Here is a 27,067-nt window from a genome sequence, read left to right on the forward strand (position 1 = left end):
ACAGTCACTATCTACCCACCACCACTACAGCAACTATCTACCCACCACCACTACAGACAGTATCTACCCACCACAACTACAGTCACTATCTACCCCCCCAAATCTATAGTTGGTTTCTTCCCCCCACCACTACAATCAGTATCTACCCACCACCACGACAGTCACTCTCTACACCCCCACCACTACATCCAATATCTACCCACCACCACTACAGCCAATATTTACCCACCACCACTATTGTCACTATCTACTCACCAACACCACAAAAGTCAGTATCTTCCCAACACCACAACAGCCACTATCTACCCCCCACCAATACAGCCACTATCTACCCCCCACCAAAACAGCCACTATCTACCCCCACCAATACAGCCACTATCTACCCACCACCACTACAGCCACTATCTAACACCCCACCACTACAGCCAGAATATACCCAACACCACTACAGACAGAATCTACCCCTCACCAATACAGTCCATATCTACCCCTCACCACTACAGTCAGTAGCTACCCAACACCACAACAGCCAATATCTACCCCCCACCAATACAGCCACTATCTACCCACCACCACTACAGCCACTATCTACCCCCCACCACTACAGCCAGAATCTACCCACCACCTCTACAGCCACTATCTAACACCCCACTACTACAGCCAGAATATACCCAACACCACTACAGACAGTATCTACCCACCACCACTACAGTCACTGTCTACCCACCACCACTACAGCCACTATCTACCCACCACTATAGTCAGTATCTACCCACCACCACTATAGTCAGTATCTACCCCCCACCACTACAGCCACTATCTACCAACCACCACTACAGTCAGTATCTACCCACCACCACTACAGTCAGTATCTACCCACCACCACTACAGTCACTATCTACCCACCACCACTACAGCCACTATCTACCCACCACTATAGTCAGTATCTACCCACCACCACTATAGTCAGTATCTACCCACCACCACTATAGTCAGTATCTACCCACCACCACTACAGTCAGTATCTACGACATCCGGACAGACAGACTCCTCCACACGGCCATGTCATTAGCTGGTCATTACAGCTGGGCAGTTTAGACCTGATCTATCTCTCTCATGTTGTATCTAGATAACAACGATGGTAAAGCATCAATGTTACTGTGTATCTATATTCTTGAAAATGATGTGTATGCTAAGAGAAGCAAATCTAATGACAACCAAAATAGAACAATTACCTCCTGCTGGGTAAACAAACATCTGTTGTCATCAGCAGCCTCATGACAGACGCTACATGACAAGTGTTTGGGAGTGTTTGATGGAGTTCCTTCTGGTGTCTCAGACTGTTGTGTTGTTGTAGAGATGCTGTTCTGTTCTGAGATGTTATTAATAGTCTGACAGACAGCTCAATCACAGCACTGCCCGTCAGATGTTGCCTATCCACAAGCCTCTGTGCTGCTGATTATGGAAGAAGACAGCAAAGACTGAGAGTGGTGCGGATGCATTGTTTCAGGTCATCCTAGTTTTGTTAGCACTGATTTTAACTATCCCCTGTCAACATGCCCACTTGATTTAGTATTTAGACTTGACAGGGCGCTAGACACCAACTGTTGAGGCAGGCTAGCATGTGATGTGTGTGTGTGTGTGTGCGAGAGAAAGGATGCATACACTCACGCACGCACATACACAGACAGGGGACAGAAAAATAACGAGACATTGGACAATTCGAATGCCAATGATGTCACCCTTCTTATTGCCTAGCAGCATCCAACCAAATGAGACTGCAGATCAAACAAACTGTGAGAACAAAGACTGTGTGTGTGTGTGTGTGTGTGTGTGTGTGTGTGTGTGTGTGTGTGTGTGTGTGTGTGTGTGTGTGTGTGTGTGTGTGTGTGTGTGTGTGTGTGTGTGAGGGTGGCATACTGAGACAGAGATGCAGTGTGTGAGAGGGGAGAACAGGAGCCCCAGAAGAACATCAATTTGTGTCAACATGAACGCTCAAAAAGAAACACACTTGAGACAAGAATTTTATAACATACTTAGGTTTTTATGTATCCCCACCCCCAAAAAACTGGAATGTACAGGAGAGAGGAGGCCAGGGAGGTAACATAAACCATCTTATAGTGTCCTACAAAGTCTGCACTTAATCATCTCACAACACTCCTGGCAATCTCTCAACAGTCAGCCTTATCAATCTCAAAAAGGTCTTTACAATCTACCTAGCACATCTAGTCTCATGACAGTATCCCTCGTCTCATGACAGTATCCCTCTTCTCACCAACGTCTCATGACAGTATCCCTCGTCTCATGACAGTATCTCTCGTCTCATGACAGTATCCCTCTTCTCACCAACGTCTCCTGACAGTATCCCACGTCTCATGACAGTATCCCTCTTCTCACCAACGTCTCATGACAGTATCCCTCGTCTCATGACAGTATCTCTCATCTCATGACAGTATCCCTCGTCTCATGACAGTATCCCTCTTCTCACCAACGTCTCATGACAGTATCCCACGTCTCATGACAGTATCCCACGTCTCATGACAGTATCTCTCGTCTCATGACAGTATCTCTCGTCTCATGACAGTATCCCTCTTCTCACCAATGTCTCATGACAGTATCCCACGTCTCATGACAGTATCCCTCTTCTCACCAACGTCTCATGACAGTATCCCTCGTCTCATGACAGTATCTCTCGTCTCATGACAGTATCCCTCGTCTCATGACAGTATCCCTCTTCTCACCAACGTCTCATGACAGTATCCCTCTTCTCACCAACGTCTCATGACAGTATCCCACGTCTCATGACAGTATCCCTCTTCTCACCAACGTCTCATGACAGTATCCCTCGTCTCATGACAGTATCTCTCGTCTCATGACAGTATCCCTCGTCTCATGACAGTATCCCTCTTCTCACCAACGTCTCATGACAGTATCCCATGTCTCATGACAGTATCCAACGTCTCATGACAGTATCCCTCGTCTCATGACAGTATCTCTCGTCTCATGACAGTATCTCTCGTCTCATGACAGTATCCCTCTTCTCACCAATGTCTCATGACAGTATCCCACGTCTCATGACAGTATCCCTCTTCTCACCAACGTCTCATGACAGTATCCCTCGTCTCATGACAGTATCTCTCGTCTCATGACAGTATCCCTCGTCTCATGACAGTATCCCTCTTCTCACCAACGTCTCATGACAGTATCCCTCGTCTCATGACAGTATCTCTCGTCTCACCATTGTCTCATGACAGTATCCCTCATCTCACAAATGTCTCATGTCAGTATCCCTCGTCTCACCAACGTCTGATCTGTCTCTCCTCAGTTCTGAAGTGAAAACCAAAGCGCCTCCTTCTCTGGATTAGGTTATTGCCACAAAATAACTGAGTGGAAAACAGCAGGTGAGAAAGATGGTGAAACCAAATGAAACACTACAGTATATGGAAAATGGTACACAGGGTATGGTAGAATGGACGGCAGAATTACACTAGCCTTACTGAGTCCAGCTGGTCCCTGTGAAAGCTGAATGTCTTGAAAGGAACATTACGTGATTATTCAAGCAATCCAAAAAATCTATATTTTCCTCTCTTGTGAGAGGCGTCTGTCCGCCATGTCTCAGGTAGTGTGCTGTTGCTTGTAGTCCAATCAGAGTCCAATATTATTAAAGGGTTGTGATGTCAATATGAGGTCCAGAATGTCCCAGAGTGATGATGAAATGTCACAGAGAGATGACATCAGACCCAGCGGGAGCTGATCTGTGATGTTTCCCATCACTCTGTCACCTCAACATCATAGAAACCATCATACAACATAAAAACAACTACAGTGGAAATCAGTTACTTTGTATGAAAACATTTATGAAACAATACATCTATGTCTGTGTATGAGGTGTGGTCCTGGGACCTGAGGACTGAGTTTAAAAGCCACAGAGATGTTTAAAGAGAATGAAAGAGATATTTCACCTATAGCAGTCAGTATGTGCACATAAGTGTTGAAAGGGTCCAGCAGAAAAAGGAAGTTCTGAATCACATTGACAGGTGGACTTCAACATGGTACTATACAGTTGAAGTCGGAAGTTTACATACACCTTAGCCAAATACATTTAAACTCAGTTTTTCACAATTCCTGACATTTAATCCTAGTAAAAATTCCCTGTCTTAGGTCAGTTAGGATCACCACTTTATTTTAAGAATGTGAAATGTCAGAATAATAGTAGAGAGAATGATTTATTTCAGCTTTTATTTCTTTCATCACATTCCCAGTGGGTCAGAAGTTTACATACACTCAATTAGTATTTGGTAGCATTGGCTTTAAATTGTTTAACTTGTGTCTAACTTTTCGGGTCGCCTTCCACAAGCTTCTTACAATAAGTTGGGTACATTTTGGCCCATTCCTCCTGACAGAGCTGGTGTAACTGAGTCAGGTTTGTAGGCCTCCTTGCTCACACACGTTTTTCAGTTCTCCCCACACATTTTCTATAGGAATGAGGTCAGGGCTTTGTGATGGCCACTCCAATACCTTGACATTGTTGTCCTTAAGCCATTTTGCCACAACTTTGGTTGGGGTCATTGTTAATTTGGAAGAACCATTTGCGACCAAGCTTTAACTTCCTGACAGATGTCTTGAGATTTTGCTTCAATAGATCCACTTAATTTTCCATCCTTATTATGCCATCTATTTTGTGAAGTGCACCAGTCCCCCCTGCAGCAAAGCACCCTCACAACATGATGCTGCCACCCCCGTGCTTCACTGTTAGGATGGTGTTCTTCAGCTTGCAAGCCTCCCCCTTTTTCCTCCAAACATAACAATGATCATTATGGCCAAACAGTTCTATTTTTGTTTCATCAGACCAGAGGACATTTCTCCAAAAAGTACGATCTTTGTCCCCATGTGCAGTTGCAAAACATAGTCTGGCTTTTTTTATGGCGGTTTTGGAGCAGTGTCTTCTTCCTTGCTGAGCGGCCTTTCAAGTTATGTCGATATAGGACAAGTTTAACTGTGGATATAGATACTTTTGTGCCTGTTTCCTCCAGCATCTTCACAAGGTCCTTTGCTGTTGTTCTGGGATCGATTTGCACTTTTTGCACCAAAGTACATTCATCTCTAGGAGACAGAACGCGTCTCCTTCCTGAGCGGTATGACGGCTGCGTGGTCCCATGGTGTTTATACTTGCATACTATTGTTTGTACAGATGAATGTGGTACCTTCAGGCATTTGGAAATGGCTCCCAAGGATGAACCAGACTTGTGGAGGTCTACAATATTTTTTGGCTTATTTCTTTTGATTTTCCCATGATGTCAAGCAAAGAGGCACTGCGTTTGAAGGTAGACCTTGAAAGACATCCACAGGTACACCTCCAATTGACTCAAATGATGCCTATCAGAAGTTTCTGAAGCCATGACCTCATTTTCTGGAATTTTCCAAGCTGTTTAAAGGCACAGTCAACTTAGTGTATGTACACTTCTGACCCACTGGAATTATGATACAGTGAATTTATAAGTGAAATAATCTATTTGTTAACAATTGTTGGAAAAATTACTTGTGTCATGCACAAAGTAGATGTCCTAACCGACTTGTCAAAACTATAGTTTGTTAACAAGAAATTTGTGGAGTGGTTGAATAACGAGTTTTAATGACAACCTAAAGTGTATGTAAACTACCGAATTCAACTGTATATGTTGACTATCGCCTGTGTCATTTCAACAATGAACTCCAACCTTTTCACCTTTATTAATTCCTGCGGCCAACCACAGGTCATCAGTTACCAGTGCAGTGTGGGAAACAAAACCAAACAGATAATTCACCTCTAAAAAAACACTTTCAGCGGGCGTAGAGAAGCAACATGAACAATACAGTGTGTTAAGGTTTCAGTTCTGTTGCTATGGATGTGCATCTGGAGGCACAGTATGGGAGAATCACAGTGTTTGTGGCTTCATCTGTTCAAACACTTTCCCAATACTGTCATTTTCTTCCTCTTATTGAGTACGCCTCTTTGTACCGTTGTACTATCCTCCTTCCTCTGTGAAACTTTATATACAGAAAAGTGAACTATTTCAATGCTAAGGCATTGTAGAGTGAGAGAGAGAATAGGATAACAGAAGAGAAGACAAACACAAACACTGAAATAAATAAGTACCTAGATCTCATCCAGACTCTAAAACAGAGAACATACAGTACAATACATACAAGAAAAACTGTGTCTAACAGAAATCTGAATGGAAATATAAAAATCTACAGATGAGTTATGAAATAATTATTTAATATCATCTGTAAATGATAACAGTGGGTAGAAATCAGAATCTTGCTTTGATATTTGTTCTTGTGGTACTGGTTTTACACACCAAACACAAGCAGACTTACAGGTTATGCGGAGGCACGCACGCACGCACACACATTCCGTCACACACACACACACACACTAACACTTTGAAAAGGTTTGACATTTCATATCCACTGTCCTCCCTTTGAGTGAGAGGTGGGGACTGAGTCGCTGCCACAGTCCGTCAGCATAATGACCCACATGTCCAGGACTCACGACCTCCATCATTGGGTTCACAGCAGGGAACAGATCAATAACCCCACCCAGACACAACCACCCCTCCATCCATCCATCCATCCACAGTGTCAGAGCACTGTACAGCACAGTCCATGGGGCAGGAGGTTGAGGATAGCCATCCCAAACAGTCAGCCATAGAGAGGGAGTTGGGGTGAGTGAGGGAGTAGAGGGAGCTAGAGAGACAGTTTTATTTCTATGTTGAAAACAGCAGTCTATGTGTTGGTACACCTGTATGTCTATGTCAGCCGGGCTGTGTGGCTGTCCCTCTCTCATACTTTGTAGTAGATGTTGGCTGGGCTCTGGGGGGGCATCTCCTGGACGATATAGACGGGGTGGCCGTAGTCCCCGCTCACCTTCTCATAGTGCGGGCAGTAGGCCGAGTCTGAAGTCCGCAGCGGGATGATGATGTCACTGGGCTCTGAGCCGTTGTTGCCTCCGGTGGAGCAGCCGGCCCCGCTGGTGCTGCCCCTCTTGGGGGTGAGGGTGGTCAGGGTCAGGCTGGGGTGGTGAGTTTCAGAGTGCTTGTTCTGTCGCCAGCGGTAACACACCACACAGATGACTGCGGTCACGATGAGGAGGAAGGCTCCGCCCCCTACCGCTCCAGCGATCACTGCCACGCTAGAGGAGGTTGGAGGGTTGTTCCCGTTGTTCCCCTCGCCCTCGCCACCTGCCTTGGGTATCGTCCCATTCCCTGTAAGGGTAGAGAGATCAGGATCAATGACTTACTAACACTGTAGATACTGTATCATTAAACCAGTGAAGTGAGTTTCCTCTCCCTCTGGATACTGTACTGTAGACTGACTTACCTTTGGGGTGGAAGCGGTTTGGGTCTGGTTTGGGTTTGGGTGGGAGGCCATAAGCAGCTATGGGGAATCATACAGTTGGTTTAGGGTTGTAAACATTTTTATGAATTTGCTTTTCTGTAAAGTGTATTGACAATTGAGGCTTTTGTTAAAGGACAATTCACTTTTCTCTAAGCAAATCTGTATATAACAATGTTATATTCCATTTTGTTGGACTCAGAAAGTGCACACAGAAAATATTACTTGAGTCCAACAAAATGGAATATAACGTTGGGGATAACATTTAGCAATTACATATTTTCATGTGCTTTATTTATTTATTTATTTATTTATTTTTTAACCTTTATTTAACTAAGCCAGTCAGTTAAGAACTGCAAAGATGCTGTTTCTAAAGTTGTTTTGTTTTTTGTGTGCTTTTGTTCATGTTTTATCTGTGACCCTGTAACTGCAGAACGAGCATGAGTAAGTATATTGCTGGTGGGGTAAGTTTAAATGCACTTAAAATAAATCGTGATTTGATTTGGCATATGGCAGTTTCATGAATATTATGAATATAAGGCCTTTACAAGAATATTGAAGACCCCATGTGCATTCATCTATATGAGGATGATAACTATTGAATGACTGATATGAAACCAAATCAAGGACAATATATCTGATGGAAATACTCACTCTGTCCCACTTTGAGAATCACCTTCATCCCTCGTGTCACACACACTCCTCCTCTCATGCTGTCCAGTCCCTGCCTTGTCCCATCTGAGGTAGCTAAGAGACGAAGAGGAGGGGAGGAAGACTACAGTTAGATAGATACCTTACAACAGGGATGGGCAACTTTGATGGGGTTGAAGGCTACAACATTGCGAACAAAACATTTTAACAGCGGAGATACATGTTTTAGAGTTAATTTCGTGCAATTCTACAAATTTTGCCATAGGTTGGAGAGAAATATTTGCAGTTTTTAATATGATATTTGAGTGAGACTGACTAACAAAATCAATGGGGGTCACCCGGTTGATCATTTGACCATGATTAAGAAGTTTAGATAGCTGGCGGGCTAATTGAGTGACTATAAGTAACTGACATAACGAGAAAAACTGCTGATGCATAATCACATGTCAAAATTACACCTTGTGTATTCTACCATTCTAACTTGCAACAGTACGTTGATACCCCGACTGAGTAAAAAAAATACTCAAACAAGTGGGGCCTTCTGGCCAGGGGAACTAGGTCAGAGCAGGGAGCCAGAAGTATTGCCCTGTCAGAAACACTGAACTCAATCCGAACAACCATGCCTATGACATGACCCATATCGCCCACACAATTCCCCAGACACAGTCAGAATAACAAGCCAGCCACATCCCCTGACTGTTTAAATACCAACCCAGTCATATTAATCCAAACCAAGACTAGTGGCCATTTAATGCCACATCACTCATAATCACATCACATGACCACATGACACCCTCCTACAGTATCAACCACCCCTTCTATTTATCGCTTGAGGCTATAGATTACATAACACCAGCGGGTAAGGTGCAAGGAAAGGTATTACATATCCCCACAAAATACTACAGTTTACTATAGAATTCTGTAGTAAGCGGTAGTATACTGTAGAAAACCACAATAGTGGTAGGCCTGATCACCGACAATGATGAGACCGCCTATAGGGAGGAGGTCAGAGAACTGGCAGTGTGGTGCCAGGACAACAACCTCTCCCTCAATGTGAGCAAGACAAAGGAGCTGATCGTGGACTACAGGAAAAGGCAGGCCGAACAGGCCCCCATTAACATTGACGGGGCTGTAGTCGAGGGGTCGAGAGTTTCAAGTTCCTTGGTGTCCACATCACCAACGAACTATCATGGTCCAAACATACCAAGACAGTCGTGAAGAGGGCACAACAAAACCTTTTCCCCCTCAGGAGACTGGAAAGATTTTGCATAGGCCCCCAGATCCTCAAAAGTTTCTACAGCTGCACCATCGAGAGCATCCTGACCGGTTGCATCGCCGCCTGGTATGGCAGCTACAGAGGGTAGTGTAAATGGCCCAGTAAATCACTGGGGCCAAGCTTCCTGCCATCCAGGACCTATATATTAGGCGGTGTCAGAGAAAACCCCCAAAAATGGTCAGAGACTCCAGTCACCAAAGTTATAGACTGTTCTCTCTGCTACTGCATGGCAAGCGGTACTGGAGCGCCAAGTCTAGGACAAAAAAGCTCATCAACAGCTTCAAGCCATTAGACTGCTGAACAATTCATAAAAATCTCAACCGGACAATTTACATTGACCCCCACCTCCCCCCCACTGCTGCTACTCGCTGTTTGTTTGGTACCTATGCATAGTCACTTCACCCCAACCTACATGTACATGTACATAGCCTCGTTATTTCTATTCTTATTGTGTTACTTTTTATTCTTACTTTTTATTTTAGTCTACTTAGTAAATATTTTCTTCTTCTTGAACTGCACTGTTGGTTAAGGGCTTGTAAGTAAGCATTTCACGGTAAAGTCTACACTTGTTGTATTCGTGGCACATGTGGCCAATAAAGTTTGCTTTGATTTGGAATACTATCCTACCCACTGTAGTATCCCTCAAACATGTGTAGTACTTACTATATAATTTTGTAGTATACTGTAGAATACTATAGTGAATATGACAGTATACTACAGTCCGCAAAATCACTATAGGTAATACTACAGTATACTACAGTCATGTTTGCAACTCTACAGTAAATACTACAGTATTCTACAGTATTCAATGTAGTGATTTTGCAGACTTGAATCAGTTTACTGTAGTATACTGCAGTAAACTGTATTATACTGTAGAATACTGTATTACGCACTGTAGTATCCCTAGATAATGTGTAGTACTTACTATAGAATTTCGTAGTATACCATACAATACTATAGTTAATAAATACTATTGTATTATCTGCAAAAAAACACTGTAGTAAATACTACTGTGTACTACAGACCACAAAAACACTAAAGTAAATACTGCAGTCTGCAAAATCACTACATTAATTATTATAGTTTACTATAGTTCTTTTTACTACAGTATTTACTGTATATTATAGTAAATTGTTAATACTAAAGTATACTGCAGTCATGTCAGCAACACTACAGTAAATACCAGAGGTGGGACCAAGTCATTGTTTTACAAGTTACAAGTAAGTCTCAAGTCTTAGCACTCAAGTCCCAAGTCAAGACAGTCAAGTCAGAGTCAAGTCTCAAGTCAAGACCGACAAGTATCAAGTCAAATCTCAAGTCCTCAACTTTGAGTTTCGAGTCCTAAACAAGTCACAATGTGCTGTTCACCAAATGTAATACCATTTCATATTTTTAACAAGAGTAATAGTTACGCAAATCATGAATGCTTTTAAAAATATCTATATATGTATTACTTTACAAATAAACTTTATATTTCCATAGAAATACATGGGTAGCCATGAGAAAGGCTCCATCTGAATTCACTTGCCGACATTCCTCTGCACTGCCACACGTAGCTTTTTCTCAGCTGGCACAATTTGATTGGCTGCTGTCCGATTCAAACTGTAATCCGTTAAACGAAGTGTTGAAGCGCTGGCCACTTTTCCAAATCATTTTTAATATTAGCATATTTTTTTATATTTGGGCTTGGTTAGGGTATCAATCGGGTCAAAAGGCTCAAGTCCAAGTTAAATCACAAGTCATTGGTGTTAAAGTCAAAGTCGAGTTGCAAGTCATCATATTTGTGACTCGAGTCAGACTCGAGTCCAAGTCATGTGACTCGAGTCCACACCTCTGGTAAATACTACAGTATACTACAATCAGCAAAAGCACTACAGTAAATTCTGCAGTCTGCAATATCACAACATTAATTACTATAGTTTACTATAGTTTTTTTTACTACAGTATTTACTGTATACTATAGTAAATTGTTAATACTACAGTATACTGCATTCATGTCAGCAACACTACAGTAACTAAGTATTCTACAACAGTATTTAGTATCCGTGACAGTATTAGTCCGCAAAAACACTACAGTGAATACTATAGTATTCATACCATAGTATTTTTTCATGTGGATCCTCTCTCTCTCTCTCTATATATATATATATATATTGGAAGCAAAGGTGCAAAGAGGGAGAGAAGGAGAGGTGTAAGAACCATATATAAACAGAAAAGCGATAAAGAATGAGAGATAGAGAGGGTGAGAATGAGGTATAAAGAATGAAATAGAGAGGTTTATTAGAGAGGGAGAGGTAGAGGGAGGAGGGAGGGAGGGTGGCTTTCATGGTGTATGCTATTTGAGTTGAGCAGACTCTCTCGCATGTCTCAGTTTCAAGGTTCACTGGTTTACTGAACAGATATGACAAAGTGCTAATGACATGATTGTGTATGTGACAGACACACACACACACAGGCAGGAGTACATAGACACAGATATATACATGCATGCATGCATGCACAATCGAGATGTAATCGAGATGATAACCAACTTTGGAGAGAGACAGAGAAGAAGAATGGAGAGAAAGAGCAAAGGAGAAAGAGAGAAAAGAAGGAATGAGTAATTGAGATGATGATCTGTGGTGAAGGAGAGAAAGAGAGAGAGCGGGATGCACAGACACGGACAGAAACAGGCGGAAGTCTGCCCCGAAAACCCCCAACAGAAGACAAAAGGGAAAAACTGTTCAGTCATTTAACTACAAGGAGACTGACCCATTAACACATGAGCACACCCATTCTGTTGTACAGGCGATTTATGCACAAACAAGAGACAGGAGGAGGGAAGGGCTGTTTTCGTCTCTGGCACATCCTAAATTGACCCAGCAAGTGACCCACTTAGCCCTAACCCCTACCCCTCCCCTCACTAAACCTCCCCTCTCTCCTAAGTGAGAGAGCAGCTAAGGGATTGACCCATCTTGACCAAGGAAAGAGGAATCAGCGAAACTCCCAAAGATGGGTTTACCGCGCCTCTAACGGGGCTAAATCTAATGAACCGTTTAACCCATCCCATTTGAAATTAAATACATCTGTGAGTCTTGCATAAAACCCCCTCCCAACATACTAATTCAGTTGAGCGGATTCAGGCTGTAGTCGAGCCCAAGTCAGCTGTCACTCTGTCTTATAGGCTCCATCAGCATTTGCAGCACATACAGACACACAGAGCAGCTACACTGCTGTGGTACTCTCAGCCCACTCTGTCCAGCAGGGTGTAAAACGGGGGCACTGTCCAATGGGAGGTCACTGAACTCAAACACTCTGCTGCACTCGTTTGCCAGCATGCACCTTGCAACGTGCAGGGGCGGCAGGGTAGCCTAGTAGTTAGAGCGTTGGACTAGTAACCGGAAGGTTGCAAGTTCAAACCCCCGAGCTGACAAGGTACAAATCTGTCGTTCTGCCCCTGAACAGGCAGTTAAGCCCACTGTTCCTAGGCTGTCATTGAAAATAAGAATTTGTTCTTAACTGACTTGTCAAGTTAAATAAAAATATCTGAGCTTTTTTTTACAGAAACGGGACGTCAATAATGCCCACTGTAAGGGAAGTGGACAGGTATGGCTAGACATGGCTGTAAATCTAGACTGCAGACTGTCTGTAAGTTGTTAAACTAAAACCCCAAACAGCAAGCAATGCAGGTGTAGAAGCACGGTGGCTAGGAAAAACTATGAGGGGTGGCCAGTCCTCTTCTGGCTGTGCCAGGTGGAGATTATAACAGAACATGGCCAAGATGTTCAAATGTTCATAGATGACCAGCAAGGTCAAATAACAATAATCACAGTGGTTGTAGAGGGTGCAACAGGTCAGCACTTCAGGAGTAAATGTCAGTTGGATTTTCATAGTCATTTAGAGTATCTCTACCGCTCCCGCTGTCTCTAGAGAGTTGAACACTGCAGGTCTGAGACAGGTAGCACGTTATCTGTTGCTGTAAATGTGTCAGGGTGTGGTTGGCAGACGTGTGTAACCTACGTTCTAAATGGGACTCAGCGGAGCTCCATGCAGTATTGTGCTGCTCTATCAGTGGTCGGTGTAGTAGGGTTGGACTCTGACCTCTGACCCAGATGAGGGGCACTTTAAAAAGTGCCAGGCTTCAACTTCCCCGAATGCAAAATCTGCTCAACTCACAGAGATGCAGCTTTACACTTGGCTGGCTGTTACAGTGGGTGGAAAGATGTTCAAATGTATACATTTAGGATGGACAATAAACCCATTGCAATGATGTATTGATGGTAAAATACTTTTCTGTATTCAAGACATTGGGTCCTATTCTATCTAAAGTCAGTAACCAGATATATGGTCTACAACACGTTTTTTATTGTGCTACAAGAATGCATATTTACATTCACACTCACCAATCCCATATCCACTGCAAGAGGTTCCACTGCATATTGATTTAAACCTGCTTTCTAGCTAGGCAAGAATCTGGTAACTGGGTTGGATTGGTTCCTTGTATCGCTACTCAAACACTCCGATTCTTCCCTCTCTATTTTCTCCATTCTATCTCTTTCCATGCATGCTTCAAATCATTTGTTTACAGGCTAACACACACTATATTTCCTCTCTCAAATCGAATTTGAGTTGTAAATTGTGCTTAAACAATTTTCCACAATCTGTGTGGGCAGCAGTGTCTCCAGAGCCAATAGCAGTGGCCCTGCCTCAGTGCACTAATCTGTAATTGGTGGAGTCACTGAGGACACCGCCTGATTGGACACCAATTGAAACAGATGATGCTTCACCTCTCTTTGATTGGATGAGGGCAGGGGCGGACTGACCCTTTGGCATTTCGGGCAAATGCCAGATGGGCTGGTACATGTTTAACCTAGTGGGCCTGTCTAACTTGGGTTTCTTACTAACTGTGGTTATTAGTCAATAGAAGGCTTGGCAGTTGAAGCAGGTACTCAGACTTAGGGTTAGGGTTCACTTTAGTTGAATAGTCAGATGCACATCTGTGACTTAACATTCATGTCCTTCCTTGTCTTTTCTCTCTCACTGTTCCGCTCTGGTCAACACACTTTCTGTCTCTGCAACCATCTGTGCCTGTGTCTACATCATCAGCACAGAAACGTCCCCCATCATTAGCACAATACTTCAGGTACTTTATGTACATCATCACAATGCAGAGTACCTCTCTCCACATAGACTAATTCTATAGATATGGCATGATGCTGAAGGCCGAACCACAGAGATTTCCAACACAGTAAAATAAGGACAGACCAAAAGAGTGCAGGGAGGATGGGTTAGAAAATGGTGAAACGATGGCCGAAATAAGATAGAAGTTAGAGAGAATGCGGAAACGGAGAAAGAAGAGGAGAGAGGAAGGGAGAGATACATTAAGAAACAAGGAATATGTAATGTGAGGAGAGATGAAGGGAGAGATACATTAAGAAACAAGGAATATGTAACGTGAGGAGAGATGAAGGGAGAGATACATTAAGAAACAAGGAATATGTAACGTGAGGAGAGATGAAGGGAGAGATACATTAAGAAACAAGGAATATGTAACGTGAGGAGAGATGAAGGGAGAGATACATTAAGAAACAAGGAATATGTAACGTGAGGAGAGATGAAGGGAGAGATACATTAAGAAACAAGGAATATGTAACGCGAGGAGAGATGAAGGGGGAGCACAGGGCTGGAAGAGAAGAGGAAAAAGAATGGAGGAAAAAGAGAGTGAGAGAGAGAGAGCGAGAGAGAGAGAGCGAGAGAGAGAGAGAGAGAGAGAGAGTGAGAGTGAGAGAGAGCGAGAGAGAGCGAGAGAGAGCGAGAGAGAGAGAGAGAGAGAGAGTGAGAGAGAGAGAGAGAGAGAGAGAGAGAGAGAGAGTGCGAGAGAGAGAGAGAGAGAGAGTGCGAGAGAGAGAGAGAGAGAGAGAGTGAGAGTGAGAGAGAGCGAGAGAGAGTGAGAGAGAGAGAGAGAGAGAGTGCGAGAGAGAGAGAGAGAGAGAGAGAGAGAGAGAGAAAGATAGAGATAGAGTGAGGTGATGTAGAGGCCCTATCGGAGTCTGAAATCAGAAAGGGTTTTCTGGGTCATGTTCCTGTCAGCCCCAGTGAGGAGATAGGGAGAGATAAGGCATGGAGGAGGAGAGAGATAACACACAGGATGAGGAAACACACACAGGCACATTGTCAGACAGACAGACAGTTGAAAGAGAAAACTGTGGGCTCCATCAGCTCGGTAATGGCTGCTTATGCTCTACCTGGATCACTCTGACAGATACACACTACCTGGGACAGATCACCAAACATACCTAAACGCCATTTATTATTATCCAACTGTCGAACACACAAGGATGCACACGCACATTCTCCAAAACCTATGATATGAAGACAAACAGAATCATTGCCACCTACACTCACTGGCACAAGTGCTCACACGCATTCTCCAATGCCTACTTAAGTGTCCCCTATCATCCATGTTCCATCCAATTAAGCATGTGTAAAGTTAATCATGTCTGTTCATTATGTGAGGCGAATCGTTGTTCCAGCAGAGGTGTGTTATTGACAGGAGAGCAGGGGTTAATGTTGCATATGGAATGGGGATTGGAGATCTGAGATCAGCTCTACATCAGTTAAGGCTATTTCCCCTAGAGTACAATCAAAAAGCCAGAGCCCACACCCACACTGCAACCCCCTTTCACAAAGAGGAGAACAAATCAAGGGACATTATAGAGAGCTATCCAGCCAAACTAACCCAGTCTGACAACCGAGTCAGAGCACAGCCAAGGGGAAAACGAGAGAGAGAGAGAGTGAGGGAGTGAGTGATGGAAAGAGCGAGCAAGTGAGAGGGGGAGAGAGAGGGAGGGAGAGAGAGAGAGAGAGGGAGAGACAGAGAGAGAGAGAGAGAGAGAGAGAGAGAGAGAGAGAGAGAGAGAGAGAGAGAAAAAGAGAGGGGGGGGGGGGTGGGGCAGAGAGGGAGAGAGGGAGGGAGTGAGAGAGAGTGTAGACATGTTAGCTGTGCTATTTCTGTTTGTGTTACTTATGTCAATGATAGGCCCCTGTGTGGCTGTGTGTGTGGCAGCAGGTATGTGTGTGTGACTGTGTGTGTGGCAGCAGCATTCCATGTGTTAGCTGTGTGTGTGTTTTCTCTCTGTGTTGTGTGAAGCTCTACAGTATCATCACAGTGTGATGGTGGGTGTCTTTTGTGTGTGTGTGTGAGGCGAGAGGATACAGCCTGTTACGTTACAAAACCTGGGAAAAGAAGATGGGCCTCCCCCTCTCTCTGTTCATTATCCTAATTAGTTTCTTAATGGCATACATTAAAAGTATGTCACTGGTTGGAGGAGGGTAGCAGGACAGATGGTAGAAAAGAAACGAATGGATATACTGTATCTACAGTATCTGTACAAAAGCAAATATGTCCTATATCTTCTATACGTTTCAAATATCAGATATGAGTATAAAGGCCAACACCTAAAAACACTTCAGACACGCATAAAAGCTAACATTTTATGGTTGGAGACATGTTATAACACATTTGCTCACAGACCACATAAACTAAGCACCACCCTCTGTCAGGCCTTAGATGCCAACACAGCAGGTTGACTGGCACCTGACAGGGCTCGGTTCATCTCTAGTACCTGAAGAGAGTAGCCAGTCTGACTGGCATCTGACAGGTCTCAGTTCATCTCTAGTACCTGAAAAGAGGAGCCAGTCTGATTGGCATCTGACAGGTCTCAGTCCATCTCTAGTACCTGAAGAGAGGAGCCAGTCTGACTGGCATCTGACAGGTCTCAGTTCATCTCTAGTACCTGAAAAGAGGAGCCAGTCTGACTGGCATCTGACAGGTGGTTTAGTGCGTTTAGTGCGTAAAAATCGTTTGTCCTCTGTTGCAACACTCCAAACTGTCACTGGAAGCAACGTCATCAAAATAACTGTTCGTCGAGCTTCATGAAATGGGTTTCCATGGCCGAGCAGCCGCACAGAAGCCTAAGATCCCCATGAGCAATGCCAAGCGTCGGCTGGAGTGGTGTAAAGCTCGCCGCCATTTAACTCTGGAGCAGTGGAAACGCATTCTCTGGAGTGATGAATCACGCTTTACCCTCTGGCTGTCCGACGGATAAATCTGGGTTTGGCAGATGCCAGGAGAATGCTACCTGCCCCAATGCATAGTGCCAAAGATTTGGGCTAGGCCAAGGGGGGGCAAAGTACGGCCCGTGGGCCATATCCGGCCTGCCGGGCACTTCAATCCGGCCCGCGAGACGTAAAAAAAGTGCCCTTTTTTTTCTCCCCAATTTTGTGGTATCCAATTGGTAGTTACAATCTTGCCCCATCGCTGCAACTCCTGTACGGACTCAGGAGAGGCGAAGGTCGAGAGCTGTGTCAAGAAGCCGCACTGCTTCTTGACACAATGCCCGCTTAACCATACACCTGGTGACCGTGTCAGTGTGCATGCGTCCGGCCCTTCACAGGAGTCACTAGAGCGCGATGGGACAAGGAAATCTCAGCCTGCCAAACTCTCTCCTAACCTGGACGACGCTGGGCCAATGGGTCTCCCAGTCACGGCCAGCTGTGACACAGCCTGGGATCGAACCCGGGTCTGTAGTGACACCTCAAGCACTGCAGTGCCTTAGACTGCTGTGGCACTTGCAAATTGATTTTAACAAACAATTGGTCCCCCAAGAAATGTGGCCCTCCTTTGAATTTCAAAATACCGATGTGGCTCTCAAGCCAAAAAGTTTGAAGGAAGATCTTAATGCTACAGCATACAATTACATTCCAGACATTTCTGTGCCTGCACAGACCCCTGACCTCAACCACAGCGAAAACCTTTGGGATGAAGTGGAACGCCGATTGCGAGCCAGGCCTAATTACCAAACAGCTCTCGTGGCTGAATGGAAGCAAGTCCCTGCAGCAATGTTACAACATCTAGTGGAAAGCCTTTTCCAGAAGAGTGGAGGCTGGAGTCTTTGACAATTTTTATGGTCTTCCTCTGACACCGCCTAGTATAGAGGTCCTGGACTGCAGGGAGCACGGCTCAAGTTATGTTCTGGGCAGTACTCACTACCCTCTGTAGTGCCTTGTAATTGCCATACCAAGCGGTGATGCAGCCAGTCAAGATTCTCTCAATGGTGCAAATGTAGAACTTTTTATCTGAGGGCAGATGCCCAATCTTTTCAGTCTCCTGTGGGACAAGAGGCATTGTTGTGTTGTGTTTAAAGTTCTTACATCGGCTACTGAGAGCGTGATCACACAGTCATCCAGAACAGCTGGTGCTCTCATGCATAATTCAGTGTTGCTAGCCTCGAAGCGCGCATAGAAGGTATTTAGCTCGTCTAGTAGGCTTGCGTTAATTGACAGCTTGTGGCTGTCTACCAGACGCAAGCCTACAAGCCTAGATATTTTATTTTTATTTTTGTATTCATTCTTTTGAGAGTTTGCACCTGGTCATCCGGAGCAGCGAGACAGCGTTCCTGGATGGCTCGGTATTGTCTTCCTCGAAGCGAGCATAGAATGTGTTAAGCTCGTATGGGAGGGAGGCTTCGGGGGGCACCACACAGCTGGATTTGCCTTCGTAGTCCGTGATAGCTTGTTGTCCTTGCCATTTGTCAAGAGTCTGAGTTGTCGAACATCAATTAAAGTTTGAGTTTGTATTGTCTTTTTGTGCCCCTAATGGATTTGCGGAGCTTGTACAAGTCACACAGTCTGCCAGTCTGTCTCTAGTTCCTGAAGAGAGGAGACACAGTCAGATTATAGTGATGGTGATGAGTACAAAGATCCTCTTCCTGAAGCCATTACATCATCACCATCACGCTCCACGCTCCACACGGGCAGATTGTTGGGCATTTTTACGTCTATTAAAGACTTAGCTGCTTTGGGACTGAGGACCATACCGTAAATTAAGCCTCTGGCATAACATCAAATCCCATAGAGACAACAATGCCAAAGCCTCAGGGGTGGTAGGAGAATGTGTGTGTGTGTGTGTGTGTGTGTAATCATTTATGAAAGAGTGTATGGCAGACTATGAGTACAGTATTTAGCTCTACAAGTGCATGTTATAGTGAATACCCCAGTTACAGAGATCAACTCTATATTATGCTGGTATCCTCTCTCTCCTCCCTCAATCTGTCTGCCTGTCTGTCTTTCACCATCCCTCTCTATTTCTCTCCCTCCATTCTCCATCCCTCCATCCCCCTCTGTCCTAGTCTCTAGTTAACAGCTGGTGGAGAGAATTTCCCCAATCCCCTGACCACTGTAATCTCTCTCTGCTCACACAGCTGTCTGTAAAAAGAGCCTTTCTTCACTCAGTGCATGTGGAAGTGTGTGTGTGTGTGTATGAGAGAGAGAGAGAGAGATAGAGACAGATAGCGAGAGAGAGAAAGAGAGACAGAAATTCCCTGCAGAATTCCTGCCTTCATGTAAAAAAGAAACTTCTTTCAGCAAAGAGATCCAGAATGCTCAGCAATATGCTTCTGTTGTATGTGTGTGGGTGTGTGAGAGAGAGTGTTTGTGTGAGAGAGTGTGTGTTAATATGAGTTGCTGCCAGAGCCAGAAGGTTAATGAATCACTGTGTTAAACTTCCTCAATCCAATTAGTGTGGGAGTCTTACAGCATGACCTTTATCAGTGAAGAAAACACACACGGACACTCACACACACACACACTCTCTCTCACACACATACACACACACACACACACACACACACAAACAGTACCCACATGCTGTTAGGTTAAGCACATGCAAAAAACGTGCAGAAACATACTACAGAAGTATGAACAAGCAGATACAAAGGTCATCTCTCATCTCTGTTGCGCTCATTCTTTACACACAGACACACACACACACACACACACAGAGACACACACACACACACATAGTGTGGTGCGGTTTCGATTGTTGACCTAGATCGGGGAGGCCACATGTCACTTTGTGTTATTCACAGTAATCACACAGCCCCCCCCCCCCCCTCCTCCTTCACACACACACACACACACACACACACACACACACACACACACACACACACACACACACACACACACACACACACACACACACACACCCTCACGTACACACACACACACATACACACACACACACACACACACACCCTCACGTACACACACACACACACCCTCACGTACACACACACACACACCCTCACGTACACACACACACACACACACACCCTCACGTACACACACACACACACACACACACACACACACACACACACTGGGTACAGTGACTGGACTGTCACTAGCGAGAGGCCCATGTTCTCTCACAGTCTCTGCCCAATCTGCATCTCTCCTTAACCCTCTCGCTTTCTCTGTCAGCCTCTCTCTCTGTCTGTGTCTTTGAGTTCATCACCCCTAAAAAATCCATGCTAAAACATATTTACAACATACACAGACGTATGCACTCACATTTAAGCACACACACGCACTGAGCGGGCAAACTGTCTACTCCTTTTTGTTATTTCAGTTTAACACTGATAAATAATACAACAAGCTCCTTAATTATTAACCTCTCTAAACCGTACAGGCTGATGCACCATGACACCATGAAACACAAACGGTCACAGGCCAACCTACCAACAGCCAACACACTCATATATGCACACACAGAAAAATGCACAGTCAGGTAAAACACACACACACACACACACACACACACACACACACACACACACACACACACACACACACACACACACACACACACACACACACACACACACACACACACACACACACACACACACACACACACACACACAGTCACACGTGGAACATCAGAATGAGAAACGTCCAAACACACAGCAATCCTGGGGTGGCAGGTAGCCTTGTGGTTACAGTGTAGGGGCGGCAGGTAGCCTTGTGGTTACAGTGTAGGGGCGGCAGGTAGCCTAGTGGTTAGAGTGTAGGGGCGGCAGGTAGCCTTGTGGTTAGAGTGTAGGGGCGGCAGGTAGCCTTGTGGTTAGAGTGTAGGGGCGGCAGGTAGCCTTGTGGTTAGAGTGTAGGGGCGGCAGGTAGCCTAGTGGATAGAGTGTAGGGGCGGCAGGTAGCCTTGTGGTTAGAGTGTAGGGGCGGCAGGTAGCCTTGTGGTTAGAGTGTAGGGGCGGCAGGTAGCCTTGTGGTTAGAGTGTAGGGGCGGCAGGTAGCCTAGTGGTTAGAGTGTAGGGGCGGCAGGTAGCCTAGTGGTTAGAGTGTAGGGGTGGCAGGTAGCCTTGTGGTTAGAGTGTAGGGGTGGCAGGTAGCCTAGTGGTTAGAGTGTAGGGGTGGCAGGTAGCCTTGTGGTTAGAGTGTAGGGGCGGCAGGTAGCCTAGTGGTTAGAGTGTAGGGGTGGCAGGTAGCCTTGTGGTTAGAGTGTAGGGGCGGCAGGTAGCCTAGTGGTTAGAGTGTAGGGGCGGCAGGTAGCCTAGTGGTTAGAGTGTAGGGGCGGCAGGTAGCCTTGTGGTTAGAGTGTAGGGGCGGCAGGTAGCCTTGTGGTTAGAGTGTAGGGGCGGCAGGTAGCCTTGTGGTTAGAGTGTAGGGGCGGCAGGTAGCCTTGTGGTTAGAGTGTAGGGGCGGCAGGTAGCCTAGTGGTTAGAGTGTAGGGGCGGCAGGTAGCCTAGTGGTTAGAGTGTAGGGGTGGCAGGTAGCCTTGTGGTTAGAGTGTAGGGGCGGCAGGCAGCCTAGTGGGTAGAGTGTAGGGGTGGCAGGTAGCCTTGTGGTTAGAGTGTAGGGGCGGCAGGCAGCCTAGTGGGTAGAGTGTAGGGGTGGCAGGTAGCCTAGTGGTTAGAGTGTAGGGGCGGCAGGTAGCCTAGTGGTTAGAGTGTAGGGGCGGCAGGTAGCCTAGTGGTTAGAGTGTAGGGGCGGCAGGTAGCCTAGTGGTTAGAGTGTAGGGGCGGCAGGTAGCCTAGTGGTTAGAGTGTAGGGGCGGCAGGTAGCCTAGTGGTTAGAGTGTAGGGGTGGCAGGTAGCCTTGTGGTTAGAGTGTAGGGGCGGCAGGCAGCCTAGTGGGTAGAGTGTAGGGGTGGCAGGTAGCCTAGTGGTTAGAGTGTAGGGGCGGCAGGTAGCCTAGTGGTTAGAGTGTAGGGGCGGCAGGTAGCCTAGTGGTTAGAGTGTAGGGGCGGCAGGTAGCCTAGTGGTTAGAGTGTAGGGGCGGCAGGTAGCCTAGTGGTTAGAGTGTAGGGGCGGCAGGTAGCCTAGTGGTTAGAGTGTAGGGGCGGCAGGTAGCCTAGTGGTTAGAGTGTAGGGCCGGCAGGTAGCCTAGTGGTTAGAGTGTAGGGGCGGCAGGTAGCCTAGTGGTTAGAGTGTAGGGGCGACAGGTAGCCTAGTGGTTAGAGTGTAGGGGTGGTAGGTAGCCTTGTGGTTAGAGTGTTGGGCCAGAAACTGAAAAGTTGCTGGATCGAATCCCCGATCAAAGCACTGTTCCCCGGGCACTGATGGCGTGGATGTGGATTATGGCAGCTGCCTTAAGGCTGCCGCTCACTGAATACGCTAATCTGACACTAAAACATGACTGTGTCTACCACTCTTACAATATATATATATATATATTTTACCTTTATTTAACTAGGCAAGTCATTTAAGAACAAATTCTTATTTATAATTATGTCCTACCAAGCTGACATCACACACTACTGGTGGTGACAGACACATTACACAGTGTCTGAAGCCAACTCAATAACCCAGTAACACACACACACACACACACACACACACACACACACACACACACACACACACACACACACACACACACACACACACACCTGCAGCTTTGGCCCTGAGTGCCATGTTTGCTGGTCTAGTGTGGCTGTGGTATGGCTAGCTGCCTGACTCTGAGCTGTGGGCTGGAGTCCCAGTCGACTGGGTCATTCCCCCACTGTGTCCTTGAGCTCTCCATGGTGTATTACGGTCAATTAAACACCAGTGCACAAATGACCTCAACATGTTTATGCAAATATGTAAAACAGCAGGCCGGTGAGTGAATTCCCTCTCCTCGCCCAGCTTTCTGTGTCTCAGTGCTCCAACTCATTACTGCCATATTGGAAAAATTAACAAATGCCAAGATAGGTTAATTAAATGTGATTTCCCCATGGTTAGGTTCACACACATACGCACGTACACACACACACACACACTAACACACACACGCCACACGCATGAACACACCCACATACTAGCATCTGTCCATCTAGCATCTGTCATAAAGGTAGAAGACAAAACTATGCCAGAATGCTCACATCAGAATATACAACCATTTCATAACCTTTGTAAAGATTCAATTGAAGAAAAAAATGCATCTGGTCTACATGCAGTGAGCTGAGACATATTTTCCAAACACTCTTGTTTGGATTTGCAATACAAGAGTGTATCATCATGCCTTTCCATATTTCCCCAGTGTGGGGAGTGGATGTGATGTGAGTGACATAGTGTCTCGTCGCTGTCTGTCATGGCTGGATCAGAGCATGCCCATGTAGAGATCTGCTGACATGCTCCTGTCATGCAGGGGAGTACACACACTCCTGAGCCCCAGACATCACACACATACACACACACACACACATACATGTGCACACACACAAACAAGTGCGCACACACACACAAGTGCACACATACACGTGTACACACATACACGTGCACACACACACATTCTGCCACCCCGGAGGGGCTGATCTGTTGTCACTACTGTTGTGAGAGACATATGGAAATTCTTTCTCATAGAGACACAGAAATGCATGACAAACTGGAATGTTAAGGAGCAGAAAAATAAATGTACAGCATTACATTTTCCTGATATGTTCTGTAACGATAGTGCTTCCATGGTGTTCTGTAACGATAGCATTTCCACGGTGTTCTGAAACGATAGTGTTTCCATGATGTTCTGTAACGATAGTGTTTCCATGGTATTCTGTAACGATAGTGTTTCCATGATGTTCTGTAACTATAGTGTTTCCATGGTGTTCTGTAATGATAGTGTTTCCATGGTGTTCTGTAATGATAGTGTTTCCAAGGTGTTTTGTATCGGTAGTGTTTCCATGGTGTTATGTACCCAAAGTGTTTCCATGGTGTTCTGTAACCATACTGTTTCCATGATGTTCTGTAACGATAGCGTTTCCATGATGTTCTGTAACGATAAGGTTTCCATGATGTTCTGTAAAGATAGCGTTTACATGGTTTTCTGTAATTATAGTGTTTCCATGGTGTTCTGTAACGATAGCTCTTCCATGGTGTTCTGTAACTATAGTGTTTCCATGGTGTTCTGTCATTATAGTTTTTCAATGGTGTTCTGTAATGATAGTGTTTCCATTGTGTTCTGTAATGATAGTGTTTCCATAGTGTTCTGTAACAATAGTGTTTCCAAGGTGTTCTGTAACGATAATGTTTCCATGGTGTTCTGTAACGATAATGTTTCCATGGTGTTCTGTAACAATAGTGTTTCCATTTTGTGCTGTAACGATAGCGTTTCCATGGTGTTCTGTAACGATAGTGTTTCCATGGTGTTCTGTAACGATAGTGTTTCCAAGGTGTTCTGTAACGATAGTGTTTCCAAGGTGTTCTGTAACGATAATGTTTGCATGGTGTTCTGTAACGATAATGTTTCCATGGTGTTCTGTAACAATACTATTTCCATTGTGTTCTGTAACGATAGCGTTTCCATGGTGTTCATAACAATAGTGTTTCCATGGTGTTCTGTAAAGATAGTGTTTCCATGGTGTTCTGTAATGATAGTGTTTCCATGATGATCTGTAAATATAGTTTTTCCATGGTGTTCTGTAATGATTGTGTTTCCATGGTGTTCTGTAACAATAGTTTTTCCATTGTGTTCTGTAACGATAGTGTTTCCATAGTGTTTTGAAAACGATAGTTTTTCCAAGGTGTTCTGTAAAGATAGTGTTTCCATGGTGTTCTGTAACGATTGTGTTTCCATGTTGTTATGTAATGATAGCTCTTCCATGGTGTTCTGTAACCATAGTGTTTCCATGGTGTTCTGTAACCATAGTGTTTCCATTGTGTTCTGTAACTATAGTGTTTCCATGGTGTTTTGTATCGGTAGTGTGTCCATGGTGTTCTGTAACGATAGCGTTTCCATGATGTTCTGTAACAATAGTGTTTCCACTGTGTTTTGTATCGGTAGTGTTTCCATGGTGTTCTGTAACGATAGTGTTTCCATGGTGTTCTGTAATGATAGTGTTTCCATGGTGTTCTGTAATGATAGTGTTTCCATGGTGTTCTGTAATTATAGTTTTTCCATGATGTTCTGTAACGATAGCATTTACATGGTGTTCTGTAATGATAGTGTTTCCATGATGATCTGTAATTATAGTTTTTCCATGGTGTTCTGTAATGATTGTGTTTCCATGGTGTTCTGTAATGATAGTTTTTCCATTGTGTTCTGTAACGATAGTGTTTCCATAGTGATTAATAACAATAGAGTTTCCATGGTGTTCTGTACCAACAATGTTTCCATGGTGTTCTGTAACAATAATGTTTCCATGGTGTTCTGTAACTATAGTGTTTCCATGGTGATTTGTATCGGTAGTGTTTCTATGGTGTTCTGTAACGATAGCTCTTCCATGGTGTTCTGAAATTATAGCATTTCCATGGTGTTCTGCAATGATAGTGTTTCCATGGTGTTCTGTAACGATTGTGTTTCCATGTTGTTATGTAATGATAGCTCTTCCATGGTGTTCTGTAACCATAGTGTTTCCATGGTGTTCTGTAACCATAGTGTTTCCATTGTGTTCTGTAACTATAGTGTTTCCATGGTGTTCTGAAACGATAGTGTTTCCATGATGTTCTGTAACGATAGTGTTTCCATGGTATTCTGTAACGATAGTGTTTCCATGATGTTCTGTAACTATAGTGTTTCCATGGTGTTCTGTAATGATAGTGTTTCCATGGTGTTCTGTAATGATAGTGTTTCCAAGGTGTTTTGTATCGGTAGTGTTTCCATGGTGTTATGTACCCAAAGTGTTTCCATGGTGTTCTGTAACCATACTGTTTCCATGATGTTCTGTAACGATAGCGTTTCCATGATGTTCTGTAACGATAAGGTTTCCATGATGTTCTGTAAAGATAGCGTTTACATGGTTTTCTGTAATTATAGTGTTTCCATGGTGTTCTGTAACGATAGCTCTTCCATGGTGTTCTGTAACTATAGTGTTTCCATGGTGTTCTGTCATTATAGTTTTTCAATGGTGTTCTGTAATGATAGTGTTTCCATTGTGTTCTGTAATGATAGTGTTTCCATAGTGTTCTGTAACAATAGTGTTTCCAAGGTGTTCTGTAACGATAATGTTTCCATGGTGTTCTGTAACGATAATGTTTCCATGGTGTTCTGTAACAATAGTGTTTCCATTTTGTGCTGTAACGATAGCGTTTCCATGGTGTTCTGTAACGATAGTGTTTCCATGGTGTTCTGTAACGATAGTGTTTCCAAGGTGTTCTGTAACGATAGTGTTTCCAAGGTGTTCTGTAACGATAATGTTTGCATGGTTTTCTGTAACGATAATGTTTCCATGGTGTTCTGTAACAATACTATTTCCATTGTGTTCTGTAACGATAGCGTTTCCATGGTGTTCATAACAATAGTGTTTCCATGGTGTTCTGTAAAGATAGTGTTTCCATGGTGTTCTGTAATGATAGTGTTTCCATGATGATCTGTACATATAGTTTTTCCATGGTGTTCTGTAATGATTGTGTTTCCATGGTGTTCTGTAACAATAGTTTTTCCATTGTGTTCTGTAACGATAGTGTTTCCATAGTGTTTTGAAAACGATAGTTTTTCCAAGGTGTTCTGTAAAGA

General features: G+C 44.4%; 1 protein-coding gene across 1 annotated transcript in view; it reads right to left on the bottom strand.

Annotated features, from left to right (window-relative positions):
* Positions 1–6,238: 6,238 nt before the first annotated feature.
* The window catches only part of LOC109874245 (ephrin-B3-like), a 58,192-nt gene continuing 37,363 nt past the window's right edge, over positions 6,239–27,067 (bottom strand). The window contains exons 3-5 of the mRNA XM_031809584.1: positions 8,032–8,124; positions 7,363–7,419; positions 6,239–7,247 (exon numbers count right to left, since the gene is read on the bottom strand). Coding sequence (XP_031665444.1) covers positions 6,826–7,247; positions 7,363–7,419; positions 8,032–8,124 — 572 coding nt within the window. The 3' untranslated portion in view covers positions 6,239–6,825. The remainder of the gene's footprint in view (positions 7,248–7,362; positions 7,420–8,031; positions 8,125–27,067) is intronic.

Source organism: Oncorhynchus kisutch, linkage group LG29 (assembly GCF_002021735.2).
Source record: "Oncorhynchus kisutch isolate 150728-3 linkage group LG29, Okis_V2, whole genome shotgun sequence".
Taxonomy (NCBI): domain Eukaryota; kingdom Metazoa; phylum Chordata; class Actinopteri; order Salmoniformes; family Salmonidae; genus Oncorhynchus; species Oncorhynchus kisutch.